Source organism: Dendrobates tinctorius, unplaced genomic scaffold (assembly GCF_039654945.1).
Source record: "Dendrobates tinctorius isolate UK_male_01 unplaced genomic scaffold, ASM3965494v1 ptg000103l, whole genome shotgun sequence".
NCBI classification, from domain to species: domain Eukaryota; kingdom Metazoa; phylum Chordata; class Amphibia; order Anura; family Dendrobatidae; genus Dendrobates; species Dendrobates tinctorius.
This window is the reverse complement of record NW_027361771.1, coordinates 43,073,230-43,100,795: the sequence shown is the minus strand read 5'-3', so window position 1 is coordinate 43,100,795 and position 27,566 is coordinate 43,073,230. Positions and strand designations below refer to the sequence as shown.

At 42.0% G+C, this 27,566-nt stretch overlaps 2 protein-coding genes across 6 annotated transcripts in view; one reads left to right on the top strand and one right to left on the bottom strand.

Annotated features, from left to right (window-relative positions):
- Nucleotides 1-12,346, bottom strand: part of LOC141100105 (uncharacterized) — a 145,399-nt gene extending 133,053 nt beyond the window's left edge. The window contains exon 1 of the mRNA XM_073588337.1: nt 12,213-12,346. Within this exon, the coding sequence (XP_073444438.1) occupies nt 12,213-12,265 (53 nt within the window). The 5' untranslated portion in view covers nt 12,266-12,346. The remainder of the gene's footprint in view (nt 1-12,212) is intronic.
- Nucleotides 12,322-27,566, top strand: part of LOC141100109 (uncharacterized) — a 49,285-nt gene continuing 34,040 nt past the window's right edge. For 2 of the 5 annotated variants that reach the window (XM_073588348.1, XM_073588345.1), the window contains exons 1-6: nt 12,407-12,762; nt 13,209-13,303; nt 18,304-18,458; nt 18,639-18,800; nt 21,014-21,137; nt 21,221-21,321. In XM_073588348.1, coding sequence (XP_073444449.1) covers nt 18,381-18,458; nt 18,639-18,800; nt 21,014-21,137; nt 21,221-21,321 — 465 coding nt within the window. In that variant the 5' untranslated portion in view covers nt 12,407-12,762; nt 13,209-13,303; nt 18,304-18,380. Of the gene's footprint in view, nt 12,375-12,406; nt 12,763-13,208; nt 13,304-13,610; nt 13,648-18,303; nt 18,459-18,638; nt 18,801-21,013; nt 21,138-21,220; nt 21,322-27,566 lie in introns of those variants that run through there. The other 3 variants (XM_073588346.1, XM_073588349.1, XM_073588347.1) reach the window with 3 other exon arrangements.

The following is a 27,566-nucleotide window of genomic DNA, read 5'->3' as shown; positions in this document are numbered from 1 at the left end:
GCAGTACTAGTAATGTCAGAGTACAGTAGTATAGCAGTACTAGTAATGTCAGAGTACAGTAGTATAGTAGTACTAGCAATGTCAGAGTACAGTAGTATAGCAGTACTAGTAATGTCAGAGTACAGTAGTATAGCAGTACTAGTAATGTCAGCGTACAGCAGTATAGTAGTACTAGTAATGTCAGTGTACAGTAGTATAACAGTACTAGTAATGTCAGTGTACAGTAGTATAGCAGTACTAGTAATGTCAGCGTACAGCAGTATAGTAGTACTAGTAATGTCAGTGTACAGTAGTATAACAGTACTAGTAATGTCAGTGTACAGTAGTATAGCAGTACTAGTAATGTCAGTGTACAGCAGTACTAGTAATGTCAGAGTACAGCAGTATAGTAGTACTAGTAATGTCAGTGTACAGTAGTATAACAGTACTAGTAATGTCAGTGTACAGTAGTATAGCAGTACTAGTAATGTCAGTGTACAGCAGTATAGCAGTACTAGTAATGTCAGCGTACAGCAGTATAGTAGTACTAGTAATGTCAGTGTACAGTAGTATAACAGTACTAGTAATGTCAGTGTACAGTAGTATAGTAGTACTAGCAATGTCAGAGTACAGTAGTATAGTAGTACTAGCAATGTCAGAGTACAGTAGTATAGCAGTACTAGTAATGTCAGAGTACAGTAGTATAGCAGTACTAGTAATGTCAGTGTACAGCAGTATAGTAGTACTAGTAATGTCAGAGTACAGTAGTATAACAGTACTAGTAATGTCAGTGTACAGTAGTATAGCAGTACTAGTAATGTCAGAGTACAGTAGTATAGTAGTACTAGTAATGTCAGTGTAAAGCAGTATAGCAGTACTAGTAATGTCAGAGTACAGTAGTATAGCAGTACTAGTAATGTCAGAGTACAGTAGTATAGTAGTACTAGTAATGTCAGTGTACAGCAGTATAGCAGTACTAGTAATGTCAGAGTACAGTAGTATAGCAGTACTAGTAATGTCAGTGTACAGCAGTATAGCAGTACTAGTAATGTCAGAGTACAGTAGTATAACAGTACTAGTAATGTCAGTGTACAGCAGTATAGCAGTACTAGTAATGTCAGAGTACAGTAGTATAGCAGTACTAGTAATGTCAGTGTACAGCAGTATAGCAGTACTAGTAATGTCAGAGTACAGTAGTATAGCAGTACTAGTAATGTCAGAGTACAGTAGTATAGCAGTACTAGTAATGTCAGTGTACAGCAGTATAGCAGTACTAGTAATGTCAGAGTACAGTAGTATAGCAGTACTAGTAATGTCAGAGTACAGTAGTATAGTAGTACTAGTAATGTCAGTGTACAGCAGTATAGCAGTACTAGTAATGTCAGTGTACAGCAGTATAGCAGTACTAGTAATGTCAGAGTACAGTAGTATAGCAGTACTAGTAATGTCAGAGTACAGTAGTATAGTAGTACTAGTAATGTCAGTGTACAGCAGTATAGCAGTACTAGTAATGTCAGAGTACAGTAGTATAGCAGTACTAGTAATGTCAGAGTACAGTAGTATAGCAGTACTAGTAATGTCAGAGTACAGTAGTATAGCAGTACTAGTAATGTCAGTGTACAGTAGTATAGCAGTACTAGTAATGTCAGTGTACAGTAGTATAGTAGTACTAGTAATGTCAGTGTACAGCAGTATAGCAGCACTAGTAATGTCAGAGTACAGTAGTATAGCAGTACTAGTAATGTCAGAGTACAGTAGTATAGCAGTACTAGTAATGTCAGAGTACAGTAGTATAGCAGTACTAGTAATGTCAGAGTACAGCAGTATAGCAGTACTAGTAATGTCAGAGTATAGCAGTACTAGTAATGTCAGAGTACAGTAGTATAGCAGTACTAGTAATGTCAGTGTACAGTAGTATAGCAGTACTAGTAATGTCAGTGTACAGTAGTATAGTAGTACTAGTAATGTCAGAGTACAGTAGTATAGCAGTACTAGTAATGTCAGTGTACAGTAGTATAGCAGTACTAGTAATGTCAGTGTACAGCAGTATAGCAGTACTAGTAATGTCAGAGTACAGTAGTATAGCAGTACTAGTAATGTCAGTGTACAGCAGTATAGCAGTACTAGTAATGTCAGAGTACAGTAGTATAGTAGTACTAGTAATGTCAGAGTACAGTAGTATAGCAGTACTAGTAATGTCAGTGTACAGCAGTATAGCAGTACTAGTAATGTCAGTGTACAGTAGTATAGCAGTACTAGTAATGTCAGTGTACAGCAGTATAGCAGTACTAGTAATGTCAGAGTACAGTAGTATAGTAGTACTAGTAATGTCAGAGTACAGTAGTATAGCAGTACTAGTAATGTCAGAGTACAGTAGTATAACAGTACTAGTAATGTCAGTGTACAGTAGTATAACAGTACTAGTAATGTCAGTGTACAGTAGTATAACAGTACTAGTAATGTCAGAGTACAGTAGTATAGCAGTACTAGTAATGTCAGTGTACAGCAGTATAACAGTACTAGTAATGTCAGTGTACAGTAGTATAGCAGTACTAGTAATGTCAGAGTACAGTAGTATAGTAGTACTAGTAATGTCAGTGTACAGCAGTATAGCAGTACTAGTAATGTCAGAGTACAGTAGTATAACAGTACTAGTAATGTCAGTGTACAGTAGTATAACAGTACTAGTAATGTCAGAGTACAGTAGTATAGCAGTACTAGTAATGTCAGAGTACAGTAGTATAGCAGTACTAGTAATGTCAGCGTACAGCAGTATAGTAGTACTAGTAATGTCAGTGTACAGTAGTATAGTAGTACTAGTAATGTCAGTGTACAGTAGTATAACAGTACTAGTAATGTCAGAGTACAGTAGTATAGCAGTACTAGTAATGTCAGAGTACAGTAGTATAGCAGTACTAGTAATGTCAGAGTACAGTAGTATAGCAGTACTAGTAATGTCAGCGTACAGCCGTATAGTAGTACTAGTAATGTCAGTGTACAGTAGTATAACAGTACTAGTAATGTCAGTGTACAGTAGTATAGCAGTACTAGTAATGTCAGAGTACAGTAGTATAGCAGTACTAGTAATGTCAGAGTACAGTAGTATAGTAGTACTAGCAATGTCAGAGTACAGTAGTATAGCAGTACTAGTAATGTCAGAGTACAGTAGTATAGCAGTACTAGTAATGTCAGCGTACAGCAGTATAGTAGTACTAGTAATGTCAGTGTACAGTAGTATAACAGTACTAGTAATGTCAGTGTACAGTAGTATAGCAGTACTAGTAATGTCAGTGTACAGCAGTATAGCAGTACTAGTAATGTCAGAGTACAGCAGTATAGTAGTACTAGTAATGTCAGTGTACAGTAGTATAACAGTACTAGTAATGTCAGTGTACAGTAGTATAGCAGTACTAGTAATGTCAGCGTACAGCAGTATAGCAGTACTAGTAATGTCAGCGTACAGCAGTATAGTAGTACTAGTAATGTCAGTGTACAGTAGTATAACAGTACTAGTAATGTCAGTGTACAGTAGTATAGTAGTACTAGCAATGTCAGAGTACAGTAGTATAGTAGTACTAGCAATGTCAGAGTACAGTAGTATAGCAGTACTAGTAATGTCAGAGTACAGTAGTATAGCAGTACTAGTAATGTCAGCGTACAGCAGTATAGTAGTACTAGTAATGTCAGAGTACAGTAGTATAACAGTACTAGTAATGTCAGTGTACAGTAGTATAGCAGTACTAGTAATGTCAGAGTACAGTAGTATAGTAGTACTAGTAATGTCAGTGTACAGCAGTATAGCAGTACTAGTAATGTCAGAGTACAGTAGTATAGCAGTACTAGTAATGTCAGTGTACAGCAGTATAACAGTACTAGTAATGTCAGTGTACAGTAGTATAGCAGTACTAGTAATGTCAGAGTACAGTAGTATAGTAGTACTAGTAATGTCAGTGTACAGCAGTATAGCAGTACTAGTAATGTCAGAGTACAGTAGTATAGCAGTACTAGTAATGTCAGAGTACAGTAGTATAACAGTACTAGTAATGTCAGTGTACAGTAGTATAACAGTACTAGTAATGTCAGTGTACAGTAGTATAACAGTACTAGTAATGTCAGAGTACAGTAGTATAGCAGTACTAGTAATGTCAGAGTACAGTAGTATAGCAGTACTAGTAATGTCAGCGTACAGCAGTATAGTAGTACTAGTAATGTCAGTGTACAGTAGTATAGTAGTACTAGTAATGTCAGTGTACAGTAGTATAACAGTACTAGCAATGTCAGCGTACAGCAGTATAGTAGTACTAGTAATGTCAGTGTACAGTAGTATAACAGTACTAGTAATGTCAGTGTACAGTAGTATAGTAGTACTAGCAATGTCAGAGTACAGTAGTATAGTAGTACTAGCAATGTCAGAGTACAGTAGTATAGCAGTACTAGTAATGTCAGAGTACAGTAGTATAGCAGTACTAGCAATGTCAGAGTACAGTAGTATAGTAGTACTAGCAATGTCAGAGTACAGTAGTATAGCAGTACTAGTAATGTCAGAGTACAGTAGTATAGCAGTACTAGTAATGTCAGCGTACAGCAGTATAGTAGTACTAGTAATGTCAGTGTACAGTAGTATAACAGTACTAGTAATGTCAGTGTACAGCAGTATAGCAGTACTAGTAATGTCAGTGTACAGCAGTATAGCAGTACTAGTAATGTCAGAGTACAGCAGTATAGCAGTACTAGTAATGTCAGTGTACAGTAGTATAACAGTACTAGTAATGTCAGTGTACAGTAGTATAGCAGTACTAGTAATGTCAGCGTACAGCAGTATAGTAGTACTAGTAATGTCAGTGTACAGTAGTATATCAGTACTAGTAATGTCAGTGTACAGTAGTATAGCAGTACTAGTAATGTCAGTGTACAGCAGTACTAGTAATGTCAGAGTACAGCAGTATAGTAGTACTAGTAATGTCAGTGTACAGTAGTATAACAGTACTAGTAATGTCAGTGTACAGTAGTATAGCAGTACTAGTAATGTCAGTGTACAGCAGTATAGCAGTACTAGTAATGTCAGCGTACAGCAGTATAGTAGTACTAGTAATGTCAGTGTACAGTAGTATAACAGTACTAGTAATGTCAGTGTACAGTAGTATAGTAGTACTAGCAATGTCAGAGTACAGTAGTATAGTAGTATTAGCAATGTCAGAGTACAGTAGTATAGCAGTACTAGTAATGTCAGAGTACAGTAGTATAGCAGTACTAGTAATGTCAGTGTACAGCAGTATAGTAGTACTAGTAATGTCAGAGTACAGTAGTATAACAGTACTAGTAATGTCAGTGTACAGTAGTATAGCAGTACTAGTAATGTCAGAGTACAGTAGTATAGTAGTACTAGTAATGTCAGTGTAAAGCAGTATAGCAGTACTAGTAATGTCAGAGTACAGTAGTATAGCAGTACTAGTAATGTCAGAGTACAGTAGTATAGTAGTACTAGTAATGTCAGTGTACAGCAGTATAGCAGTACTAGTAATGTCAGAGTACAGTAGTATAGCAGTACTAGTAATGTCAGCGTACAGCAGTATAGCAGTACTAGCAATGTCAGCGTACAGCAGTATAGTAGTACTAGTAATGTCAGTGTACAGTAGTATAACAGTACTAGTAATGTCAGTGTACAGTAGTATAGTAGTACTAGCAATGTCAGAGTACAGTAGTATAGTAGTACTAGCAATGTCAGAGTACAGTAGTATAGCAGTACTAGTAATGTCAGAGTACAGTAGTATAGCAGTACTAGTAATGTCAGAGTACAGTAGTATAGTAGTACTAGCAATGTCAGAGTACAGTAGTATAGCAGTACTAGTAATGTCAGAGTACAGTAGTATAGCAGTACTAGTAATGTCAGCGTACAGCAGTATAGTAGTACTAGTAATGTCAGTGTACAGTAGTATAACAGTACTAGTAATGTCAGTGTACAGCAGTATAGCAGTACTAGTAATGTCAGTGTACAGCAGTATAGCAGTACTAGTAATGTCAGAGTACAGCAGTATAGCAGTACTAGTAATGTCAGTGTACAGTAGTATAACAGTACTAGTAATGTCAGTGTACAGTAGTATAGCAGTACTAGTAATGTCAGCGTACAGCAGTATAGTAGTACTAGTAATGTCAGTGTACAGTAGTATAACAGTACTAGTAATGTCAGTGTACAGTAGTATAGCAGTACTAGTAATGTCAGTGTACAGCAGTACTAGTAATGTCAGAGTACAGCAGTATAGTAGTACTAGTAATGTCAGTGTACAGTAGTATAACAGTACTAGTAATGTCAGTGTACAGTAGTATAGCAGTACTAGTAATGTCAGTGTACAGCAGTATAGCAGTACTAGTAATGTCAGCGTACAGCAGTATAGTAGTACTAGTAATGTCAGTGTACAGTAGTATAACAGTACTAGTAATGTCAGTGTACAGTAGTATAGTAGTACTAGCAATGTCAGAGTACAGTAGTATAGTAGTACTAGCAATGTCAGAGTACAGTAGTATAGCAGTACTAGTAATGTCAGAGTACAATAGTATAGCAGTACTAGTAATGTCAGTGTACAGCAGTATAGTAGTACTAGTAATGTCAGAGTACAGTAGTATAACAGTACTAGTAATGTCAGTGTACAGTAGTATAGCAGTACTAGTAATGTCAGAGTACAGTAGTATAGTAGTACTAGTAATGTCAGTGTAAAGCAGTATAGCAGTACTAGTAATGTCAGAGTACAGTAGTATAGCAGTACTAGTAATGTCAGAGTACAGTAGTATAGTAGTACTAGTAATGTCAGTGTACAGCAGTATAGCAGTACTAGTAATGTCAGAGTACAGTAGTATAGCAGTACTAGTAATGTCAGTGTACAGCAGTATAGCAGTACTAGTAATGTCAGAGTACAGTAGTATAACAGTACTAGTAATGTCAGTGTACAGCAGTATAGCAGTACTAGTAATGTCAGAGTACAGTAGTATAGCAGTACTAGTAATGTCAGTGTACAGCAGTATAGCAGTACTAGTAATGTCAGAGTACAGTAGTATAGCAGTACTAGTAATGTCAGAGTACAGTAGTATAGCAGTACTAGTAATGTCAGTGTACAGCAGTATAGCAGTACTAGTAATGTCAGAGTACAGTAGTATAGCAGTACTAGTAATGTCAGAGTACAGTAGTATAGTAGTACTAGTAATGTCAGTGTACAGCAGTATAGCAGTACTAGTAATGTCAGTGTACAGCAGTATAGCAGTACTAGTAATGTCAGAGTACAGTAGTATAGCAGTACTAGTAATGTCAGAGTACAGTAGTATAGTAGTACTAGTAATGTCAGTGTACAGCAGTATAGCAGTACTAGTAATGTCAGAGTACAGTAGTATAGCAGTACTAGTAATGTCAGAGTACAGTAGTATAGCAGTACTAGTAATGTCAGAGTACAGTAGTATAGCAGTACTAGTAATGTCAGTGTACAGTAGTATAGCAGTACTAGTAATGTCAATGTACAGTAGTATAGCAGTACTAGTAATGTCAGTGTACAGCAGTATAGCAGTACTAGTAATGTCAGAGTACAGTAGTATAGCAGTACTAGTAATGTCAGAGTACAGTAGTATAGCAGTACTAGTAATGTCAGAGTACAGTAGTATAGCAGTACTAGTAATGTCAGAGTACAGCAGTATAGCAGTACTAGTAATGTCAGAGTATAGCAGTACTAGTAATGTCAGAGTACAGTAGTATAGCAGTACTAGTAATGTCAGTGTACAGTAGTATAGCAGTACTAGTAATGTCAGTGTACAGTAGTATAGTAGTACTAGTAATGTCAGAGTACAGTAGTATAGCAGTACTAGTAATGTCAGTGTACAGTAGTATAGCAGTACTAGTAATGTCAGTGTACAGCAGTATAGCAGTACTAGTAATGTCAGAGTACAGTAGTATAGCAGTACTAGTAATGTCAGTGTACAGCAGTATAGCAGTACTAGTAATGTCAGAGTACAGTAGTATAGTAGTACTAGTAATGTCAGAGTACAGTAGTATAGCAGTACTAGTAATGTCAGTGTACAGCAGTATAGCAGTACTAGTAATGTCAGTGTACAGTAGTATAGCAGTACTAGTAATGTCAGTGTACAGCAGTATAGCAGTACTAGTAATGTCAGAGTACAGTAGTATAGTAGTACTAGTAATGTCAGAGTACAGTAGTATAGCAGTACTAGTAATGTCAGAGTACAGTAGTATAACAGTACTAGTAATGTCAGTGTACAGTAGTATAACAGTACTAGTAATGTCAGTGTACAGTAGTATAACAGTACTAGTAATGTCAGAGTACAGTAGTATAGCAGTACTAGTAATGTCAGTGTACAGCAGTATAACAGTACTAGTAATGTCAGTGTACAGTAGTATAGCAGTACTAGTAATGTCAGAGTACAGTAGTATAGTAGTACTAGTAATGTCAGTGTACAGCAGTATAGCAGTACTAGTAATGTCAGAGTACAGTAGTATAACAGTACTAGTAATGTCAGTGTACAGTAGTATAACAGTACTAGTAATGTCAGTGTACAGTAGTATAACAGTACTAGTAATGTCAGAGTACAGTAGTATAGCAGTACTAGTAATGTCAGAGTACAGTAGTATAGCAGTACTAGTAATGTCAGCGTACAGCAGTATAGTAGTACTAGTAATGTCAGTGTACAGTAGTATAGTAGTACTAGTAATGTCAGTGTACAGTAGTATAACAGTACTAGTAATGTCAGAGTACAGTAGTATAGCAGTACTAGTAATGTCAGAGTACAGTAGTATAGCAGTACTAGTAATGTCAGAGTACAGTAGTATAGCAGTACTAGTAATGTCAGCGTACAGCCGTATAGTAGTACTAGTAATGTCAGTGTACAGTAGTATAACAGTACTAGTAATGTCAGTGTACAGTAGTATAGCAGTACTAGTAATGTCAGAGTACAGTAGTATAGCAGTACTAGTAATGTCAGAGTACAGTAGTATAGTAGTACTAGCAATGTCAGAGTACAGTAGTATAGCAGTACTAGTAATGTCAGAGTACAGTAGTATAGCAGTACTAGTAATGTCAGCGTACAGCAGTATAGTAGTACTAGTAATGTCAGTGTACAGTAGTATAACAGTACTAGTAATGTCAGTGTACAGTAGTATAGCAGTACTAGTAATGTCAGTGTACAGCAGTATAGCAGTACTAGTAATGTCAGAGTACAGCAGTATAGTAGTACTAGTAATGTCAGTGTACAGTAGTATAACAGTACTAGTAATGTCAGTGTACAGTAGTATAGCAGTACTAGTAATGTCAGCGTACAGCAGTATAGCAGTACTAGTAATGTCAGCGTACAGCAGTATAGTAGTACTAGTAATGTCAGTGTACAGTAGTATAACAGTACTAGTAATGTCAGTGTACAGTAGTATAGTAGTACTAGCAATGTCAGAGTACAGTAGTATAGTAGTACTAGCAATGTCAGAGTACAGTAGTATAGCAGTACTAGTAATGTCAGAGTACAGTAGTATAGCAGTACTAGTAATGTCAGTGTACAGTAGTATAGCAGTACTAGTAATGTCAGTGTACAGTAGTATAGTAGTACTAGTAATGTCAGAGTACAGTAGTATAGCAGTACTAGTAATGTCAGTGTACAGTAGTATAGCAGTACTAGTAATGTCAGTGTACAGCAGTATAGCAGTACTAGTAATGTCAGAGTACAGTAGTATAGCAGTACTAGTAATGTCAGTGTACAGCAGTATAGCAGTACTAGTAATGTCAGAGTACAGTAGTATAGTAGTACTAGTAATGTCAGAGTACAGTAGTATAGCAGTACTAGTAATGTCAGTGTACAGCAGTATAGCAGTACTAGTAATATCAGAGTACAGTAGTATAGCAGTACTAGTAATGTCAGTGTACAGCAGTATAGCAGTACTAGTAATGTCAGAGTACAGTAGTATAGTAGTACTAGTAATGTCAGAGTACAGTAGTATAGTAGTACTAGTAATGTCAGAGTACAGCAGTATAGCAGTACTAGTAATGTCAGAGTACAGTAGTATAGTAGTACTAGTAATGTCAGAGTACAGTAGTATAGTAGTACTAGTAATGTCAGTGTACAGCAGTATAGCAGTACTAGTAATGTCAGAGTACAGTAGTATAGTAGTACTAGTAATGTCAGAGTACGGCAGTATAGCAGTACTAGTAATGTCAGTGTACAGCAGTATAGCAGTACTAGTAATGTCAGAGTACAGCAGTATAGCAGTACTAGTAATGTCAGTGTACAGCAGTATAGCAGTACTAGCAATGTCAGAGTACAGTAGTATAGCAGTACTAGTAATGTCAGAGTACAGTAGTATAGTAGTACTAGTAATGTCAGAGTACAGTAGTATAGCAGTACTAGTAATGTCAGAGTACAGCAGTATAGCAGTACTAGTAATGTCAGAGTACGGCAGTATAGCAGTACTAGTAATGTCAGAGTACAGTAGTATAGCAGTACTAGTAATGTCAGAGTACAGCAGTATAGCAGTACTAGTAATGTCAGTGTACAGCAGTATTGCAGTACTAGTAATGTCAGAGTACAGTAGTATAGTAGTACTAGTAATGTCAGAGTACAGCAGTATAGCAGTACTAGTAATGTCAGTGTACAGCAGTATAGCAGTACTAGTAATGTCAGAGTACAGTAGTATAGCAGTACTAGTAATGTCAGAGTACAGCAGTATAGCAGTACTAGTAATGTCAGTGTACAGCAGTATTGCAGTACTAGTAATGTCAGAGTACAGTAGTATAGCAGTACTAGTAATGTCAGTGTACAGCAGTATAGCAGTACTAGTAATGTCAGAGTACAGTAGTATAGCAGTACTAGTAATGTCAGAGTACAGCAGTATTGCAGTACTAGTAATGTCAGAGTACAGTAGTATAGCAGTACTAGTAATGTCAGAGTACAGCAGTATAGCAGTACTAGTAATGTCAGAGTACAGTAGTATAGTAGTACTAGTAATGTCAGTGTACAGCAGTATAGCAGTACTAGTAATGTCAGTGTACAGCAGTATAGCAGTACTAGTAATGTCAGAGTACAGTAGTATAGCAGTACTAGTAATGTCAGAGTACAGTAGTATAGTAGTACTAGTAATGTCAGTGTACAGCAGTATTGCAGTACTAGTAATGTCAGAGTACAGTAGTATAGCAGTACTAGTAATGTCAGTGTACAGCAGTATAGCAGTACTAGTAATGTCAGAGTACAGTAGTATAGCAGTACTAGTAATGTCAGAGTACAGTAGTATAGTAGTACTAGTAATGTCAGTGTACAGCAGTATTGCAGTACTAGTAATGTCAGAGTACAGTAGTATAGCAGTACTAGTAATGTCAGTGTACAGCAGTATAGCAGTACTAGTAATGTCAGAGTACAGTAGTATAGCAGTACTAGTAATGTCAGAGTACAGTAGTATAGTAGTACTAGTAATGTCAGTGTACAGCAGTATTGCAGTACTAGTAATGTCAGAGTACAGTAGTATAGCAGTACTAGTAATGTCAGTGTACAGCAGTATTGCAGTACTAGTAATGTCAGAGTACAGTAGTATAGCAGTACTAGTAATGTCAGCGTACAGCAGTATAGCAGTACTAGTAATGTCAGTGTACAGCAGTATAGCAGTACTAGTAATGTCAGAGTACAGTAGTATAGTAGTACTAGTAATGTCAGAGTACAGTAGTATAGCAGTACTAGTAATGTCAGAGTACAGTAGTATAGTAGTACTAGTAATGTCAGAGTACAGCAGTATAGCAGTACTAGTAATGTCAGAGTACAGTAGTATAGCAGTACTAGTAATGTCAGTGTACAGCAGTATAGCAGTACTAGTAATGTCAGAGTACAGTAGTACAGGAATCCCTCTTTCCTAGCCTTCTCATGGAGGTGCTGTCGGTCTCCTCAGGGTCTCAGGGTGCCAGCTGGGACCACCTATACGCAGCCCTGTAGCCCCGGACCCCTGACAGGCCAGGGACACTACACTCCATGCAGCACAGTGTGTAGGTGACACAGCACCACAGGCTCGAGCAGCTGATGCTGTAATGCCGCATAATAAGCATAAAGTTGTGCCACTGCTGACATCACTGCACTGCTCGGCTGGAAGCAGCAGCCTGCAATAAGATATGGTTATGTAACATCACAGCACACTAAAGAAAATCACTGCTGATCGTACATTCCAGCAGGATAATGGTCTGTGTCACGATATAACGACACACGACATGCATTACCTGTCACCAGCACAGCAGGCTGAGGCTACAGTGGAGTTGTTCTTGTTAGCCATGACGTCACGGGAAGGGGCGGAACTCTTGGGAGAAAGGGCGGGGCTTCAGGGACAGCGCTGATAGCAGGAAGCAGTAGTGGCAGCCTGCACATGTGTACAGGACATATAGGCAGGTACTTAGGAGGGGCTGCTGGGTGGTGAGATGGTACACTGGAGAGAAAGGAATAGATTATTACATGGGATGTTGGGTGGTTCTGATCGGTTGTGATATGTAAATGGGACTGCAGGTTGGATGAAGCTGACGGGAGGGGGATTGTGTTCTTTACATGGGACTGTAGGCTGGATAGTGCTGAAGGGAAGAGGTAGTGATATGTACATGGGACTGCAGGTTGGATGAAACTGACGGGAGGGGGATTGTGTTCTTTACATGGGACTGTAGGCTGGATAGTGCTAAAGGGAAGGCTGGTGATGTGTACGTGGGACTGCAGGTTAGATTAAGCTGAAGGGAGGGGGAATTATCATCTTTTCATGGGCCTGTATGCTGGATTGTTCTGAAGGTTAGTTGGTAGTGTTGTTTACATGGGTCTGTGTTTGGATGGGGCTGAGGAGAGGTGGACTTCTTATTTCCATGGAGCTGCATGCTGTAAGGATTGCAGGAAACGGTGTGATGGTCTTTACTTGGGGCTGAATAGCGCCGAAGGGAGGGGGTGAGGTTACTTACATGGGACTGTATGTTGGATGGGGCCGAAGGGAGAGGAAGTGATGTTCTTTACATGGGCCTGCATGCTGAATAGTGCTGAAGGGAGTGTAGGTTATTTACTTGTGACTGTATGTGTGGGGAGCTAAAGGAGGGGAGGGGTTAAATGGTCCTGTGGAAAGGGCTGCCATCCATCCAGAAACTCCAGGACAGTCTGTAAAAGTCGTGTTGTTGCTCTTTCCGTGATTTTTTTTTTGAAGCTGGAGGAGCTTGTCCCGCTAACTTTGCCTGTACTTCTCACTTTAGAGCATGCAGCCGGTGTCTCCTGAGGGTTGCGGGCTGTAGCCCTGGATCATTGCTGTGATTGATGACTACTTTCCTGTCTGTCCGTGATCTATCTGGTAAGTTGTCCTGCTGGAAACCCTGCCTGTTCTGCAGATGGCCCTGTGCGGCGTTTTCGTGGGCTCACTCCGATTCAGGTTGGATCTGACATTAAATGCACAAGGTAACCTGTTTTTTTTCTTCCTTTGGCTGTGTGCCAAAGGTGGTTTTGCCCCCGGTGGCCATTAGGGTCATTGCATTGTGATTTCAGTTGTAGTTTCCCCCCGGTGGCCATTGGGGTCATTGCACTCTGGTTGCCTTAGTATGTGCACGTGATTATGTAACAGGTGTGATTGCTCTATAAAAGAGTATCAGGTGTGTTAATCACTGTTGGCGATAGTTCCTCATCTGCAAGCAAGCCTGGGTAAGAATGGAGCTGAAGGAGAGTCACGGGCAGCCTAGTCAGAGTGCTGGAGTAGCAGCTATGGTGTCTGCAAGGAGGGCTGGCATGGATTGGTGGGTTGTCAGCTATGGTGTCTGCAAGGAGGAATGGCATTGCTTAGTGGAGTGGCAGCTATGGTGTAGAGCTGCACTCTGGATGCTGGACTCGGTTGCGGAAAGCTGGACTCAAAATGTTGGGACTCTTTGGCAGAAAAGCTGCACTCATTTGCTGGACTCTGTTTCTGGACAGCTGCATGCAGGTGTGGACTCTGTTTGATCCAAGGCTGCACTATGGTGCTGAGAATAGTCCAGGACAACTCAGAGTCCTGGAGTGGCAGCTATGGTGTCAGCGAGGAGTTTGTGGAAGGCATGCTGGAGTGGCAGCTATGGTGTCAGTGAAGAATTCTTGCAAAGCTTGGTGGGGAGTGGCAGCTATGGTGTAGAGCTGCACTCAGTTGCTGGACTCTTTTGCTGAAGCTGCACTCAGGTGCTGAACCCCGTTTCTGGACAGCTGCACTCAGGTGCTGGACTCCGTTCCTGGACAGTGCACCCAGATGTTGGACTCGGTGGAGGAAAAGATGCACGCAGGTGGTGGGCTCTGTTGCTGGGAGCGTAAGCAACAGAGCAAAGCTAAGTGTTGTTCCCCTGTTTTGTCACTTTTCCTTATGTGTGTTTAGTGCAGTGGTGGGATTAGTTTCCGCACCGACCAATTCCCTAGTGAGGGTTTAGGTGCAGGGCGAGTCAGGGTTTTTAGGTTCCTGATCGGCGCCCGGTGCGGAACTGGCCTAGGGAACGTTAGGAGTGTAGAGACACTGACTCAGGGGAGTGCAGGAGGTCTCCACTTCCCCGTTCCCTATCGCAGGGCCACCATTGTTATTGTTACCTAGGTTTTTCTTATTCCCTTGTCTTATTGTATTAGTTACCGGCCTGCGGGCTGCATCACATAGGACGGGGCACGTGACAGGGGCCATAACCTTTATAGAGCATTATATGGGGCATATTACCGTATATACTCGAGTATAAGTCGATCCGAGTATAAGTCGACCCCCCCTAATTTTGCCACAAAAAACTGGGAGAACTTATTGACTCGAGTATAAGTCTAGGGTGGGAAATGCTCCATAGATTATTCCCCCATATGGTGTCCCCAGAAGAAGCTCCATAGATTGTTCCCTCATATGCTGCCCCCATAAATAGCTCCATAGATTGTTCCCTCATATGCTGTCCTCAGAAGAAGCTCCATAGATTGTTCCCTCATTTGCTGCCCCCATAAATAGCTCCATAGATTGTTCCCTCATTTGCTGCCCCCATAAATAGCTCCATAGATGCTGCCCCCATGCTGCTGCTGCATGTAAAAATAAAAAAAATGACATACTCACCTCTCCGTCGCTGGGTGTCAGGTGCTGGTGTCACTGCTGGCACCTGAGATACTCAAGTGTCCTGCGTCCATGGCTGCTCACCGCTATCTGCACGTCATCAGTCAGTGACGTTCAGACTGCAGGGGGCGCAGCGCGCACTAATCACGTCACCGCGCCCTCTGCTGTCTGAAGTCACTGACCGATGACAGACAGCAGCAAGCAGCCATGGACGCAGGACAGGTGAGTATCGCTATACTTACCCGTCCTGACACTGTCGCTTGAGTCCCCAGCTTCTCCGCGCTCTCTCTTCCTGCATTCAGCGGTCTTGTGATACCGCTCATTAATATGCGCATATTCATGAGTTTTAATGAGCGGCACCACGTGACCGCTGAAGGCAGGAAGAGAGAGCACGGGGAGAAGCTGGGGGCTCAAGAGACAGCGTCAGGACGGGTAAGTATGACCTGACACCCCCACCCCCCCTTTCCCCTCTGACCCCCTTTCCCCTCTGACCCCCTTTCCCCTCTGACCCCCTTTCCCCTCTGACCCCCTTTCCCCTCTGACCCCCTTTCCCCTCTGACCCCCTTTCCCCTCTGACCCCCTTTCCCCTCTGACCCCCTTTCCCCTCTGACCCCCTTTCCCCTCTGACCCCCTTTCCCCTCTGACCCCCTTTCCCCTCTGACCCCCTTTCCCCTCTGACCCCCTTTCCCCTCTGACCCCCTTTCCCCTCTGACCCCCTTTCCCCTCTGACCCCCTTTCCCCTCTGACCCCCTTTCCCCTCTGACCCCCTTTCCCCTCTGACCCCCTTTCCCCTCTGACCCCCTTTCCCCTCTGACCCCCTTTCCCCTCTGACCCCCTTTCCCCTCTGACCCCCTTTCCCCTCTGACCCCCTTTCCCCTCTGACCCCCTTTCCCCTCTGACCCCCTTTCCCCTCTGACCCCCTTTCCCCTCTGACCCCCTTTCCCCTCTGACCCCCTTTCCCCTCTGACCCCCTTTCCCCTCTGACCCCCTTTCCCCTCTGACCCCCTTTCCCCTCTGACCCCCTTTCCCCTCTGACCCCCTTTCCCCTCTGACCCCCTTTCCCCTCTGACCCCCTTTCTATATGACTCGAATATAAGACGAGAGGGGGACTTTCAGCCCAATTTTTTGGGCTGAAAATCTCGACTTATATTCGAGTATATACGGTATTCTATGGAGCATCTTATGGGGCCATTATTAACCTTTGTGCAGCATTATATGGGGTGTATTTTGTATGGAGCATCTTATGGGGCCCATCATGAACTGTATGGAGCATTACATGGGGCTCCTGATTCAATATGGATGTTCCAAAACTTTTAACCTACTGATGTCTCAATTAATTTTACTTTTATTGGTATCTATTTTTATCTTTGAAATTTACCAGTAGTTGCTTCATTTTCCACCCTAGGCTTATACGCGAGTCAAAAAGTTTTCCCAGTTTTTTTATGGCAAAATTAGGGGGGTCGTCTTATACACGTGTCGGCTTATACACGAGTATATACGGTAAATTTACCACTAACCTTAAGTATAATGTGTCTCGAAAAAACAGTCTCCGAATGATTGGGACACTTTGAAGCGTTGCAGAGTTATTACCACATAAATTGACACTGGTCAGAAATGTACAATTTGGCCTGGTCAGGAAGGTGAAAACAGGCTTCTGGGTGAAGGGGTTAATGAAGTTCTATTTAAAGAAATGATTTTTTTTTCTTGCTCATTGGCACCATTGATAAGATTGTTTCTTAATACACTGCTCAAAAAAAATAAAGGGAACACTTAAACAGAATATAACTCGAAGTAAATCAAACTTCTGCTAAATCAAACTGTCCACTTACGAAGCAACACTGAATTTCACATGCTGTTGTGCAAATGGAATAGACAACAGATGGAAATTATTAGCAATTATCAAGACACCCTCAATAAAGGAGTGGTTCTGCAGGTGGGGACCACAGACCACATCTCGGTACCAATGCTTTCTGGCTGATGTTTTGGTCACATTTGAATGTTGATTGTGCTTTCACACTCGTGGTAGCATGAGACGAACTCTACAACCCACACAAGTGGCTCAGGTGCAGCTCATCCAGGATGGCACATCAATGCGAGCTGTAGCGAGAAGGTTTGCTGTGTCTGCCAGCGTAGTGTCCAGAGACTGGAGGCACTACCAGGAGGCAGGGCAGTAAACCAGGAGACATGGAGGGGGCTGTAGGAGGGCAACAACCCAGCAGCAGGACCGCTACCTCATCCTTTTTGCAAGGAGGAACAGGAGGAGCACTGCCAGAGCCCTGCAAAATGACGTCCAGCAGGCCACAAATGTGCATATGTCTGCACAAATGGTTGGAAACCGACTCCATGAGGATGGTCTGAGTGCCCGACGTCCATAGATGGGGGTTGTGCTCACAGCCCAACACCGTGCAGGACGCTTGGCATTTGCCACAGAACACCAGGATTGGCAAATTCACAACTCGCGCCCTGTGCTCTTCACAGATGAAAGCCGGTTCACACTGAGCACGTGTGTCAGTAATGGTGTGGGGTGGCATTTCTTTGGAGGGCCGCACAGCCCTCCATGTGCTCGCCAGAGGTAGGCTGACTGCAATTAGGTACCGAGATGAGATCCTCAGACCCCTTGTGAGACCATATGCTGGTGCGGTTGGCCCTGGGTTCCTCCTAATGCAGGACAATGCCAGACCTCGTGGCTGGAGTGTGTCAGCAGTTCCTGCAAGATGAAGGCATTGAAGCTATGGACTAGCCCGCCTGTTCTCCAGACCTGATTCCGATTGAACACATCTGGGACATCATATCTTGCTCCATCCACCAACGTCACATTGCACCACAGACTGTCCAGGAGTTGGCGTCTGGGAGGAGATCCCTCATGACAACATCCGCCGACTCATCAGGAGCATAGCCAGGTGTCGTAGGGAGGTCAAACAGGTACGTGGAGGCCACACACACTACTGAGCATCATTTCCTTGTCTTGAGGCATTTCCACTGAAGTTGGATCAGCCTGTAATTTGATTTTCCACTTTTGATTTTGAGTATCCTTCCAAATTCAGACCTCTGAGATATTAATTTTTATTTACATTGATCGTTTTTATGTTTTCTTGTTCTCAACGCATGCCACTATATAATGAATAAAGATTTGCAGCTGCGATATTTCATTCAGTAATATCTACGATGTGGTATCTTAGTGTTCCCTTTATTTTTTTTTGAGCAGTATATACTTCCTTATTCATTACAACTAATATGAAAATGTATAACCATTCCTCTTTTTACAGGTAACACTCCTACAGTATAGTCTCCATATGATTCCCTACACAAGACACTGGCTCTTGATGTAACTGATCCACAGAGGATGGACAAGGAAAGAATAAAGATAACTGAAACAATATTCAACATCACCTTAGAGATTATCTACCTGCTGACTGGAGAGGTAAGGGTGAACTTATATTAATGTCACCTGACATAGCTTTTGCGTTGGAACAAAATTAAAATCCTGGAAGGTATGTGATTCTGGGAATGTCCTTGGGAGAGTTCCATCATTGAGACTCCACCTAACTTACTGAAATGAGTGTCTGATTTCCTGCATAGTGATGTTCAGCTTTTCTTGAAGGATTATATTGTTGTGAAGAAGACATCTGGTCATACTAAAGGATGGAGCAGAATCCAGGGCCCCATCATAGAGCCTCCACCTGACTCCTTAATATCTGTGAAGAACAGTGATCAGAAGATCCTGGACCTCACCAACAAGATGATTGAGCTTCTGACTGGAGAGGTGAGCGCTGCTGGGAATACTGAAACATTAAGTAGTAACACAGGAGTTAATATGTCTGTATGATGACTGAACCGTTGTGACATACTGCTACAGAATATGTAGGTCAGATCGTTCTACGGTACTGATTACCATGGTTAAAATCCATATTAGCAGAATTTTACATTGGGTACTTGATTCAGTGCAGGATCGCTGCATTTATTAGGTTTAATGAAGACTCTCATCCGTAAACCAATAGACTATTGCGATTATGCCCATGGCCATCAGCTGCACTTTCTGTCCTCAATCTTCTACACAAGACTTGCGGCCTGAGTGATGATGCCTGTAAAGAATATTGGAGATATAATTTCATGCCAATCGTTTGTATCCTATGTGGCATGGGATTATAACCCCCCCCCCCCTCCTCCTTCAGCATGCAGCTGTAACTGAACACATCTAGACCCCCTTCAGTGTGTAGCTAGCTGCAGGAGATTGGCCAAGCCTCAAAGGCTGTGAGTAACAGATCTCGCACCTTGACCCGCTAAACTCAGAAGAAAAGGCTTGCTTGCTTTGTAGATACCATGCAGCTAAACTGCTTTGTTGAAACAGCTATGATTCCATAAAGCGTTATGGAGATACTATACGTTCTAGGCGTACATCGTGTATATTTCTGAGATCCCTGTAACATGGCGAACACCCATCTGGGTCTCGACCTGTTATAGCATACGGGCTATGTGGATACATACAACATCTAGTATAAACCAGCTAGCGAAGGCTGGTTTGGTCCCCACGCGTAGCAGGGGCTTGACTGGATCCGATGGCGCCAGAACCGCCGCCCTTGGACCATCCAGAAAGGAATAATGATCTTTCATGGGTTTTGGAGTTTTAGCTCCAGAGACAAGGGGAGGAGATTAGGTTCAGCCCAGAGGACAGGAGGGTAGTGACTCGAAGGGGATCTAGGCTAGTGCAAGGCCATGTAGTTTCTCTTTTATGCATGCTGTCCTCTTCGACAGCTGGCAGCCTATGCCCTCTTGCGGCCCAGCACACCCATAATCTAACATTACCCAATAAGTGGCATCTATTCTTATAACTTTTTTCCTATCACTATCTGTATTTGCATACGTGACCATTGTATATGTGTAACCATTGTTTATACAGTGTAATGTCTAGTGTGCACTTAAGGCGATTTAAATATATAATTTAAACGTTGGTTTGCCCACTGATGTCTGATCTATGAATCCCCACCTCCATTTCTCAGTTTAATGTTCCATGCAACTGGGGCTGGTTTCTTGCCCAATATAATCCCGTTACCAGACTGGAGCTATATAATAGTGATGTCAGGCGGGGTGACAAAATGCGAGTTTATCACATGTGGTGGCAGCGGAGGGATTCTGCGTGATTTCTCTGGTGCCATCCTTTACAATGCCTTTAGCAATCTCCAATCTGCACGGTGCATCAGCTGACACACTTTACCAATGTTGTGCCGACCATAGGACAACCAATGCAGGTTAGCGGACGACCCATTGAGCTTTATGTATAGTTATAAGGGATTAATTTTTATGGGACTAGTGGAAGTTTTGTACTTTTGCTTGTACAGCATTCATTGTGTTACAGGTACAGCAATACCAAACTCATAAGGGTACTTTTCTTATAAATGTATATAATATATTTGTAATTGTAAATACAATTCTGAACTTTGTAAAAAGATTTTTTTTTTTTTTTTTTTTTTGTCATTATTTTCTGAGACCCAAAAACTTTTTTAATGCATTAATGGAGCTGAATGAGGACTTTTAATGGCTTTTTATTGCATTGTATTGTGGGAAGTGCAGCAACACAAAAAAGTATTTTCTTGTGTTTCAACTCTTGGGGTTCTTGAAGCTGCAGTCGCTTATTTGCTTACACTATATACTGCAATATTTCAGTATTGCGGCACTCTTGTATAGCCCAGCCAAAGACAGTGCTTCATAGGAGGACCAACATGGCAGCCATGTGGGACTTCAGCAAGCCCCTGCTCCGAACAGCGGCATTTCATTGGTTAAAAAGCAGGAATTGGAGCTTACTGGTAGGTGCTGGCTGTATAACAGTCTGCATCTGATGGTTATGTTGCAGGCTCAGTTCCGGAGCCTGTTTCATACACTTACTGTGATGGTATGACATAATTTTATGTGATGTGATTAATGAGGATTATTGCAGGTACCATGCCCTTTATTTTGAGCTACACTATCATTGTGTGTCAGGTTCCTATAAGATGTGATGATGTCACCGTCCATTTCTCCATGGAGGAGTGGGAGTATATAGAAGAACACCAGGATCTGTACAAGTATTTCATCATGGAGGATCACCATCCCCTCTCATTACTAGGTAGGAGAAGGCTTTTTTTATGTTTTGGAGGGATACCCAGATATTTCCATCATCTGATAATCACAAATACATCATGTATTCAGAAACTGTGTGTCCTACAGATGGAACCAATATGAGGTCTCCCTTTGCCATGTCTACCCAGGAAAATCTAGAGGAAAATCATAGTTTCGGACAGGATCATAAGGTAGATACATCTTGTGTTGCACTGTTTGTTTGAATTTTTTTCTCCTTCATAAAAAAGCATTCAATGCCATGTCATTGCATATCTTAAATTTAAAGGGTATTTCTATAAAAACAAAAGTTGTGAATGGAACGGATTTGGGGGTGTGCATGCTCAGCTTCCACATCAGGAGGACAGAAATTTGGAGAATAGTGTTAATTTTTTTTTTTTTGCTTTTTTATATAGAAGATTATGCAGCATAACAAGGTTACATCATAGAACAAAACAGTATTTCCCATTGCTCATTAATGCTGCCTGGCAAAGTTACCTTTCCCCTTAACATACCAAGGGTCTAATATCTTAACTAGTGATGAGTGAGCGTGCTGGGTAAGGGTGTTATCAGAGAACGCTCATGTCCCAATCGAGTATTTTCCAGCTCGAAACAAATGCTCAAGTCACCGCGGCTGTCGAAAGGACACGGCAAATGGCTGCCGGAAGCGGCGCATGCGCAGATTGAGATCTCGGCAATAAAATCTCGTCCTGAGATCTCGGGAGATGAGATCTCAGTGCCGAGATCTCAATCTGGGCTTGTGCTGACCTGGTGGCCATTTTCCTGGAGGCCATCGCATCGCAGCAGTGTGGATATATGGGGCTCCGAGCTTTCACAAAATGTCGGCAGAGCCCACACACCACTGAGCACCAGCGAACCTGCTGTATCAGCCTGAGATGAGATTTCTTGGAGGCCACAGCTTCACAGCAATGTATGTGCGGGAGCTCCAGGCTTTCAGAAAATGTCAGCCGAGCCCTGCACCGCAGAACCTGCCACACCAGTCTGAGATGGGAGTATCGTCGGGCCACCGAGCACCCCCTGTGACCACGCTCCACCAGCGCTACTGATTTCCTCTGGTAAGCAGAATTCGGAGTGTAAGACGAACCCCCATTTGACGCATTAATTTTTTTCCCCCTATTTTCCTTCTGAAAATTTGGAGTGCGTCTTAGTCCGAAAATTACGGCACTTGTTTTTATTTGTATAAACACTGTTAGGCCATGTGCATACGTTGCAGATTCTGCTGCGGATCTGCAGCGTTTCAGGCTCTGCCGGTCAGCAGATTTAGCTGTGTTGTACAGTACCATTGTTTTCAATGGTAAACTAAAAAACGCTGTGCACATGCTGCTGATTTTTCCGCGCGGATTTGCTGCGGGTTCAAATCCGCAGCATGTCAATTCTTTGTGCGGAATCCGCAGCGGTTTCACACCTTCTCCATTGTAGAGGTGTGAAACCGCAGGCTAATCCGCAGGTAAACCGCAGGTCTTTTGACCTGAGAATTTACCTAGAAATAACCAAAAAAAGGAAGCAGTCAAAGATCCATAAAATAACAATATTTATTGAAAATACTTATAAATATAGACACACGGTATATGGAAAAGGAGGAACAGCATATAAACAAACACAATGGTCCCTAGGGCCAGCTATGCTGCGAACACCCCATCAGGTAAATAGTATGCAGAACTAGACATTATAGCCAGTGATAAGTCAGGGGCACATAATTACATGTAATATAGCAAGAGGTGTGTATAACATCATCATGTAGCAAGTGCTACTGCCCTTAATGAAAGATGTTCCCTGACAAAGTAAAAGGTACAGGGTCTTTCAGAAAATTGTGCACTGAACACATCATAGCAACAATATAGAGAACCGCACAACCATACCTGAGAAGCAGTGATGCAGCAAGGTCGGTCCTGTCCCCGACGCACGTTTCGGAGCCAAACAGGCTCCTTCCTCAGGGGGCGTAGGCCATCAGTGTGCTTTATGTTGGTATATAGGGACTCAACATCAGTAGAAACTAGAAGAGAATCACTCTCCATACAGAGTCCATCGACCTTCTGCAATAGATCTCCAGTGTCCTTGAGGAAAGATGGGAGGCTGGACACCAGCGGCTGAAGATGATGGTCAATCCATTTGTTGATGTTCTCAAAAAAATTCCCTCGGCCAGATATAATAGGTCTACCCGGTGGCGACCTGAAATCCTTGCCCGGTGTGCTGGATCACGTGGGCCCGCGTGTTTCCGGTTTCGCCGCAGCACTGATCCAGCTGGCTGATGATGGGCGGTTGCGCATTTTGATGACTTATGGCGGGCGCGTTATATAAACCTGATGGTTGCGCCACTCTCCACGCCCCCTGAGGAAGGAGCCTGTTTGGCTCCGAAACGCGCGTCGGGGACAGGACCGACCTTGCTGCATCACTGCTTCCCAGGTATGGTTGTGCGGTTCTCTATATTGTTGCTATGATGTGTTCAGTGCACAATTTTCTGAAAGACCCTGTACCTTTTACTTTGTCAGGGAACATCTTTCATTAAGGGCAGTAGCACTTGCTACATGATGATGTTATACACACCTCTTGCTATATTACATGTAATTATGTGCCCCTGACTTATCACTGGCTATAATGTCTAGTTCTGCATACTATTTACCTGATGGGGTGTTTGCAGCATAGCTGGCCCTAGGGACCATTGTGTTTGTTTATATGCTGTTCCTCCTTTTCCATATACCGTGTGTCTATATTTATAAGTATTTTCAATAAATATTGTTGTTTTATGGATCTTTGACTGCTTCCTTTTTTGGTTATTTCTAGTTAATGTGCAGTTGTCCTGTATTTGTCCTGTTTCAATTATGTGGATCATGATATATGATTTATATTATTGACCACCTTTACGGCCATCATAAATCGTTGCTTTTTGGCCTCCACATATGTCTATTACCTATTTGTTACTGAGAATTTACCTGCGGATTTTTCCAGATCCGCAGCACCAAAAACTACGTTTGCACACAGCCTTACTAATTAATTTATAAAGTAATGCTATTAGGCTTCACTCTATACCAGAATACACAGGGTAAAAAAAAAAAGGCAATGTACATTTTATAATGTCCTCAAAGACATACATATGCCCTGCTCCTCCCAAGCTAGGGCTTACAATTACAATATACAAATGATTTAGAATCACTGATGACTCCTGTTTCCCTGTTAATTAAAAAGACAAGATTCTGCAAAATATGTTGTGAAATTGAGTCCTATTGTGAATAAAATATCATTAGGGATGCTAATACCCATATATATCAAATGCAAATAAAAATTTATATAATTTATACAATATGATTTTCTGGTTTTATTTTTGATATTCTATCTCTCAATGTTAAAATTAACCTACCCTTAAAATATAGACTGTTCATGTCTTTGTAAGTGGGAAAACTTACAAAATCAGCAAGAGATCAAATAATTATTTCCTTCACTGTATCTTCTGTGGATTTAGTTGTCCTGTCCTCAGCTAAATGAACAGGATTCATATAGCTTAACAAGCAGTTAAACCGCTATACAGGGGTCCAGTAAGGGAGACTGTAGTTGATTCTGTGGTTTATTGAACGTAGGTGTATATAGATGGTGAAACTACAACAAAAATACATGAACACAATCAGTGGTAAGTTCATAAGAATACATATTCAAGATACATGTCTGCACTGATAGCTGAGCAGGGGAACTAACTAAGCTGACTAATGTGGGAGAAAGGAACATGTCACCTACCGGCGATCCTAACGCAGGGGAGAAAAGGGATGAGGTGCTTCCAGTATGCAGACTTGATAGAAAATAGCAGACTGAAGAGAAAAAGGGGGCTGGAACAGACTATGGTACTTTGCAAACTTACCCAGAATACATTGGGAATTGGAGGGAAAGAATACAGGAAATACAATGCATAATAACATGCAGTTATGACTTTGGCCACTAGATGGAGCCAAAAACACTAAACATTAAACTATGGAAATCTGAACATTCTATACATACAATGATTGCTGTATGTTATCAAAATAGACAGTTCAGGAGTCATTAATTAGGTCGGAGACAGAACACTCCCCGTCTGGCATTGAACGGATGCCACTATTCCTATCCTCTGAAGACAACAATAGGACCAGCTCAGTCACTGGTCTGGGAATGTCTTAGGTCCATCTCCTTTGGCCATCCTGAGTTCGACTTTGCGGACATTACCATCTTTACTCGGGAATGTAGCAGTCACTAGACCAAGTGGCCACTGGTTTTGATGGGCCTGACAGTCTTTCACAAGGACGAGGTCACCAATCCTCAGATCAGGCCTGGTAGATTGCTACTTCGTCCGTGGCTGCAGGGTATACAAATACTGTTTGCGCCACCTGTCCCAGAATGTATTGGCAAGACTTTGTACCTGTCTCCATTGGCGGTTGTAGAGGTCTTTAGCGTCGAATCCTCCTGGAGGGGCACTGGATAGTCCTGTTTTCTGGGTGAGAAGAGTAGTTGGAGTCTTTGTATGAAGTTTAGACACCTGAGGGCGGATTTCAGCACCTGAGTCCTCTCTCACAAGTTCAAAGGTGTCTGGACAACGTTCCTCAGTGTACAATAGTTTTGGTCCTGAGAGCCCTGTTGTGCTCTCTAGTCGACTTGCGTCAACTGCTCAAGTTGCATGATCTGCAGGGTTTTGGTCCGTGGGAATGTAATGCCACTGTTTTGGATGAACTGATCTCCTAATTCGTAGCACTCTGTTGCTGACATAAACGTAGAATCGCCTGGTTTCATTGTGGATGTATCCCAGGACTATTTTGCTGTCTGAGTGGAACTTGGCTTGTGTCAGGTCGATATCCATCTCAGATGCGATGAACTCTGCTAACTCGACGACTAAGACTGCAGCACAAAGTTCTAACCTTGGTACGGTGTGCTCTGGTTGTGGAGCAATTTTGGCCTTTCCCATAATGAATCCGATGTGGCTCTGACATTTGGAGTCCACAGTTTTGAGATAGTCAACAGCAGCAATTGCTTTGACAGAAGCATCTGCAAATACATACAGTCTTTGGCTCTGTATCTCTGTAGATAGTACAGGGGTGTATGGCCTTTACACATTCAGGTTGGAGAAGGCTGCTAAAGAGTTCTTCCATACTTCCCACTGGATTCTCTTGTCAGGTGGCAGAGGTGCATCCCAGTCAGAAGTCTCCTTAGTTAAGTATCTTAGTATGGCTTTGCCTTGTATAGTAACAGGAGCTGCAAAACCTAAGGGATCGTACAGGCTGTTGATGGTAGACAGGACACCTCTGCGTGTGAAAGGCTTTTCTTCCTGGCTGACCTGATAGGTGAAGGTGTCTGACTGTAGATTCCAGAGAAGCCCGTGGCTGCTTTGCATTGGTGTGGGGTCTGACCCCAGGTCCAGGTCTCTGACACCGTTACACAAGTCTTGTGCAGGGAATGCTTTCATGAGTTCTTGGCTGTTTGAGGCTATTTTGTGAAGCCTTAGTTTGGAGCAAGCAAGCATCTCTTTGGCTCTCCTGAGAAGACTGATGGCAGTCTCATTTGAAGGCATGGCTTTCAGACAGTCATCAACATAAGTCTTTTTCTATGAATTGTCTGACTTCTGATCCATATTCTGTTGCTCCTTCTTGAGCTGAACTTTTGAGTCCATAGATGGCGACTGCAGGAGAAGGGCTATTGCCGAAGATGTGCACTCTCATGCGGTACTCTGTGACCTCTTTGGTAGGATCATTGTCTCTGTACCAGAAGAATCTTAGGAAGTTCCTGTCTTTCTCTCTCACAAGGAAACAATGGAACATTTGCTGGATGTCAGCGATGAAGGCAATGGAATCCTTACGGAAGTTCATAAGTACTCCCAGTAGTTTGTTATTGAGGTCTGGTCCTGTCAGTAGAACATCATTTAGGGAGACCTCATCAAACTTAGCATTGGAGTTGAACACCACTCTAATCTGGCCCAGTTTCTTACGATGGTATACTCCAAACATGGGTAGGAACCAGCATTCTTCAGAGTCTTTGAGAGTGGGAGCTAGTTCTGCATGGCAGTTCTAAAATATCTTTAACATGAAGGAGAAGTGATCTTTCATCTCTGGTTTCTTCTGCAGATTATGTTTGAGAGAGGGGAAACGTTTGAATGCCTGATCTCTGTTTGGTAGACGTGGTCTGTGGGTTCTGAAGGGAAGAGGTGCGACCCAGCTGTTGGTCTCCTCTTTTACGAGTCCCTTGTCCATTACCTCTAACAACAACTTGTCCTCTACCGACATTGCTACTTGGTTGTCTTGCATAGTTCTTTGGAAGACAGTGCACCCCAACTGATCATCATAGCTTCCTGACGTCGTACTGCTGTCATGAGTAAAGTCTATTAAATGATTGGGTAGTTGGATGCTGTGTGGTAGCTCCTTGACATGGATTTCATTGTTGCAAGTTTGAAACAGAGATAGGCGTTCTTTCT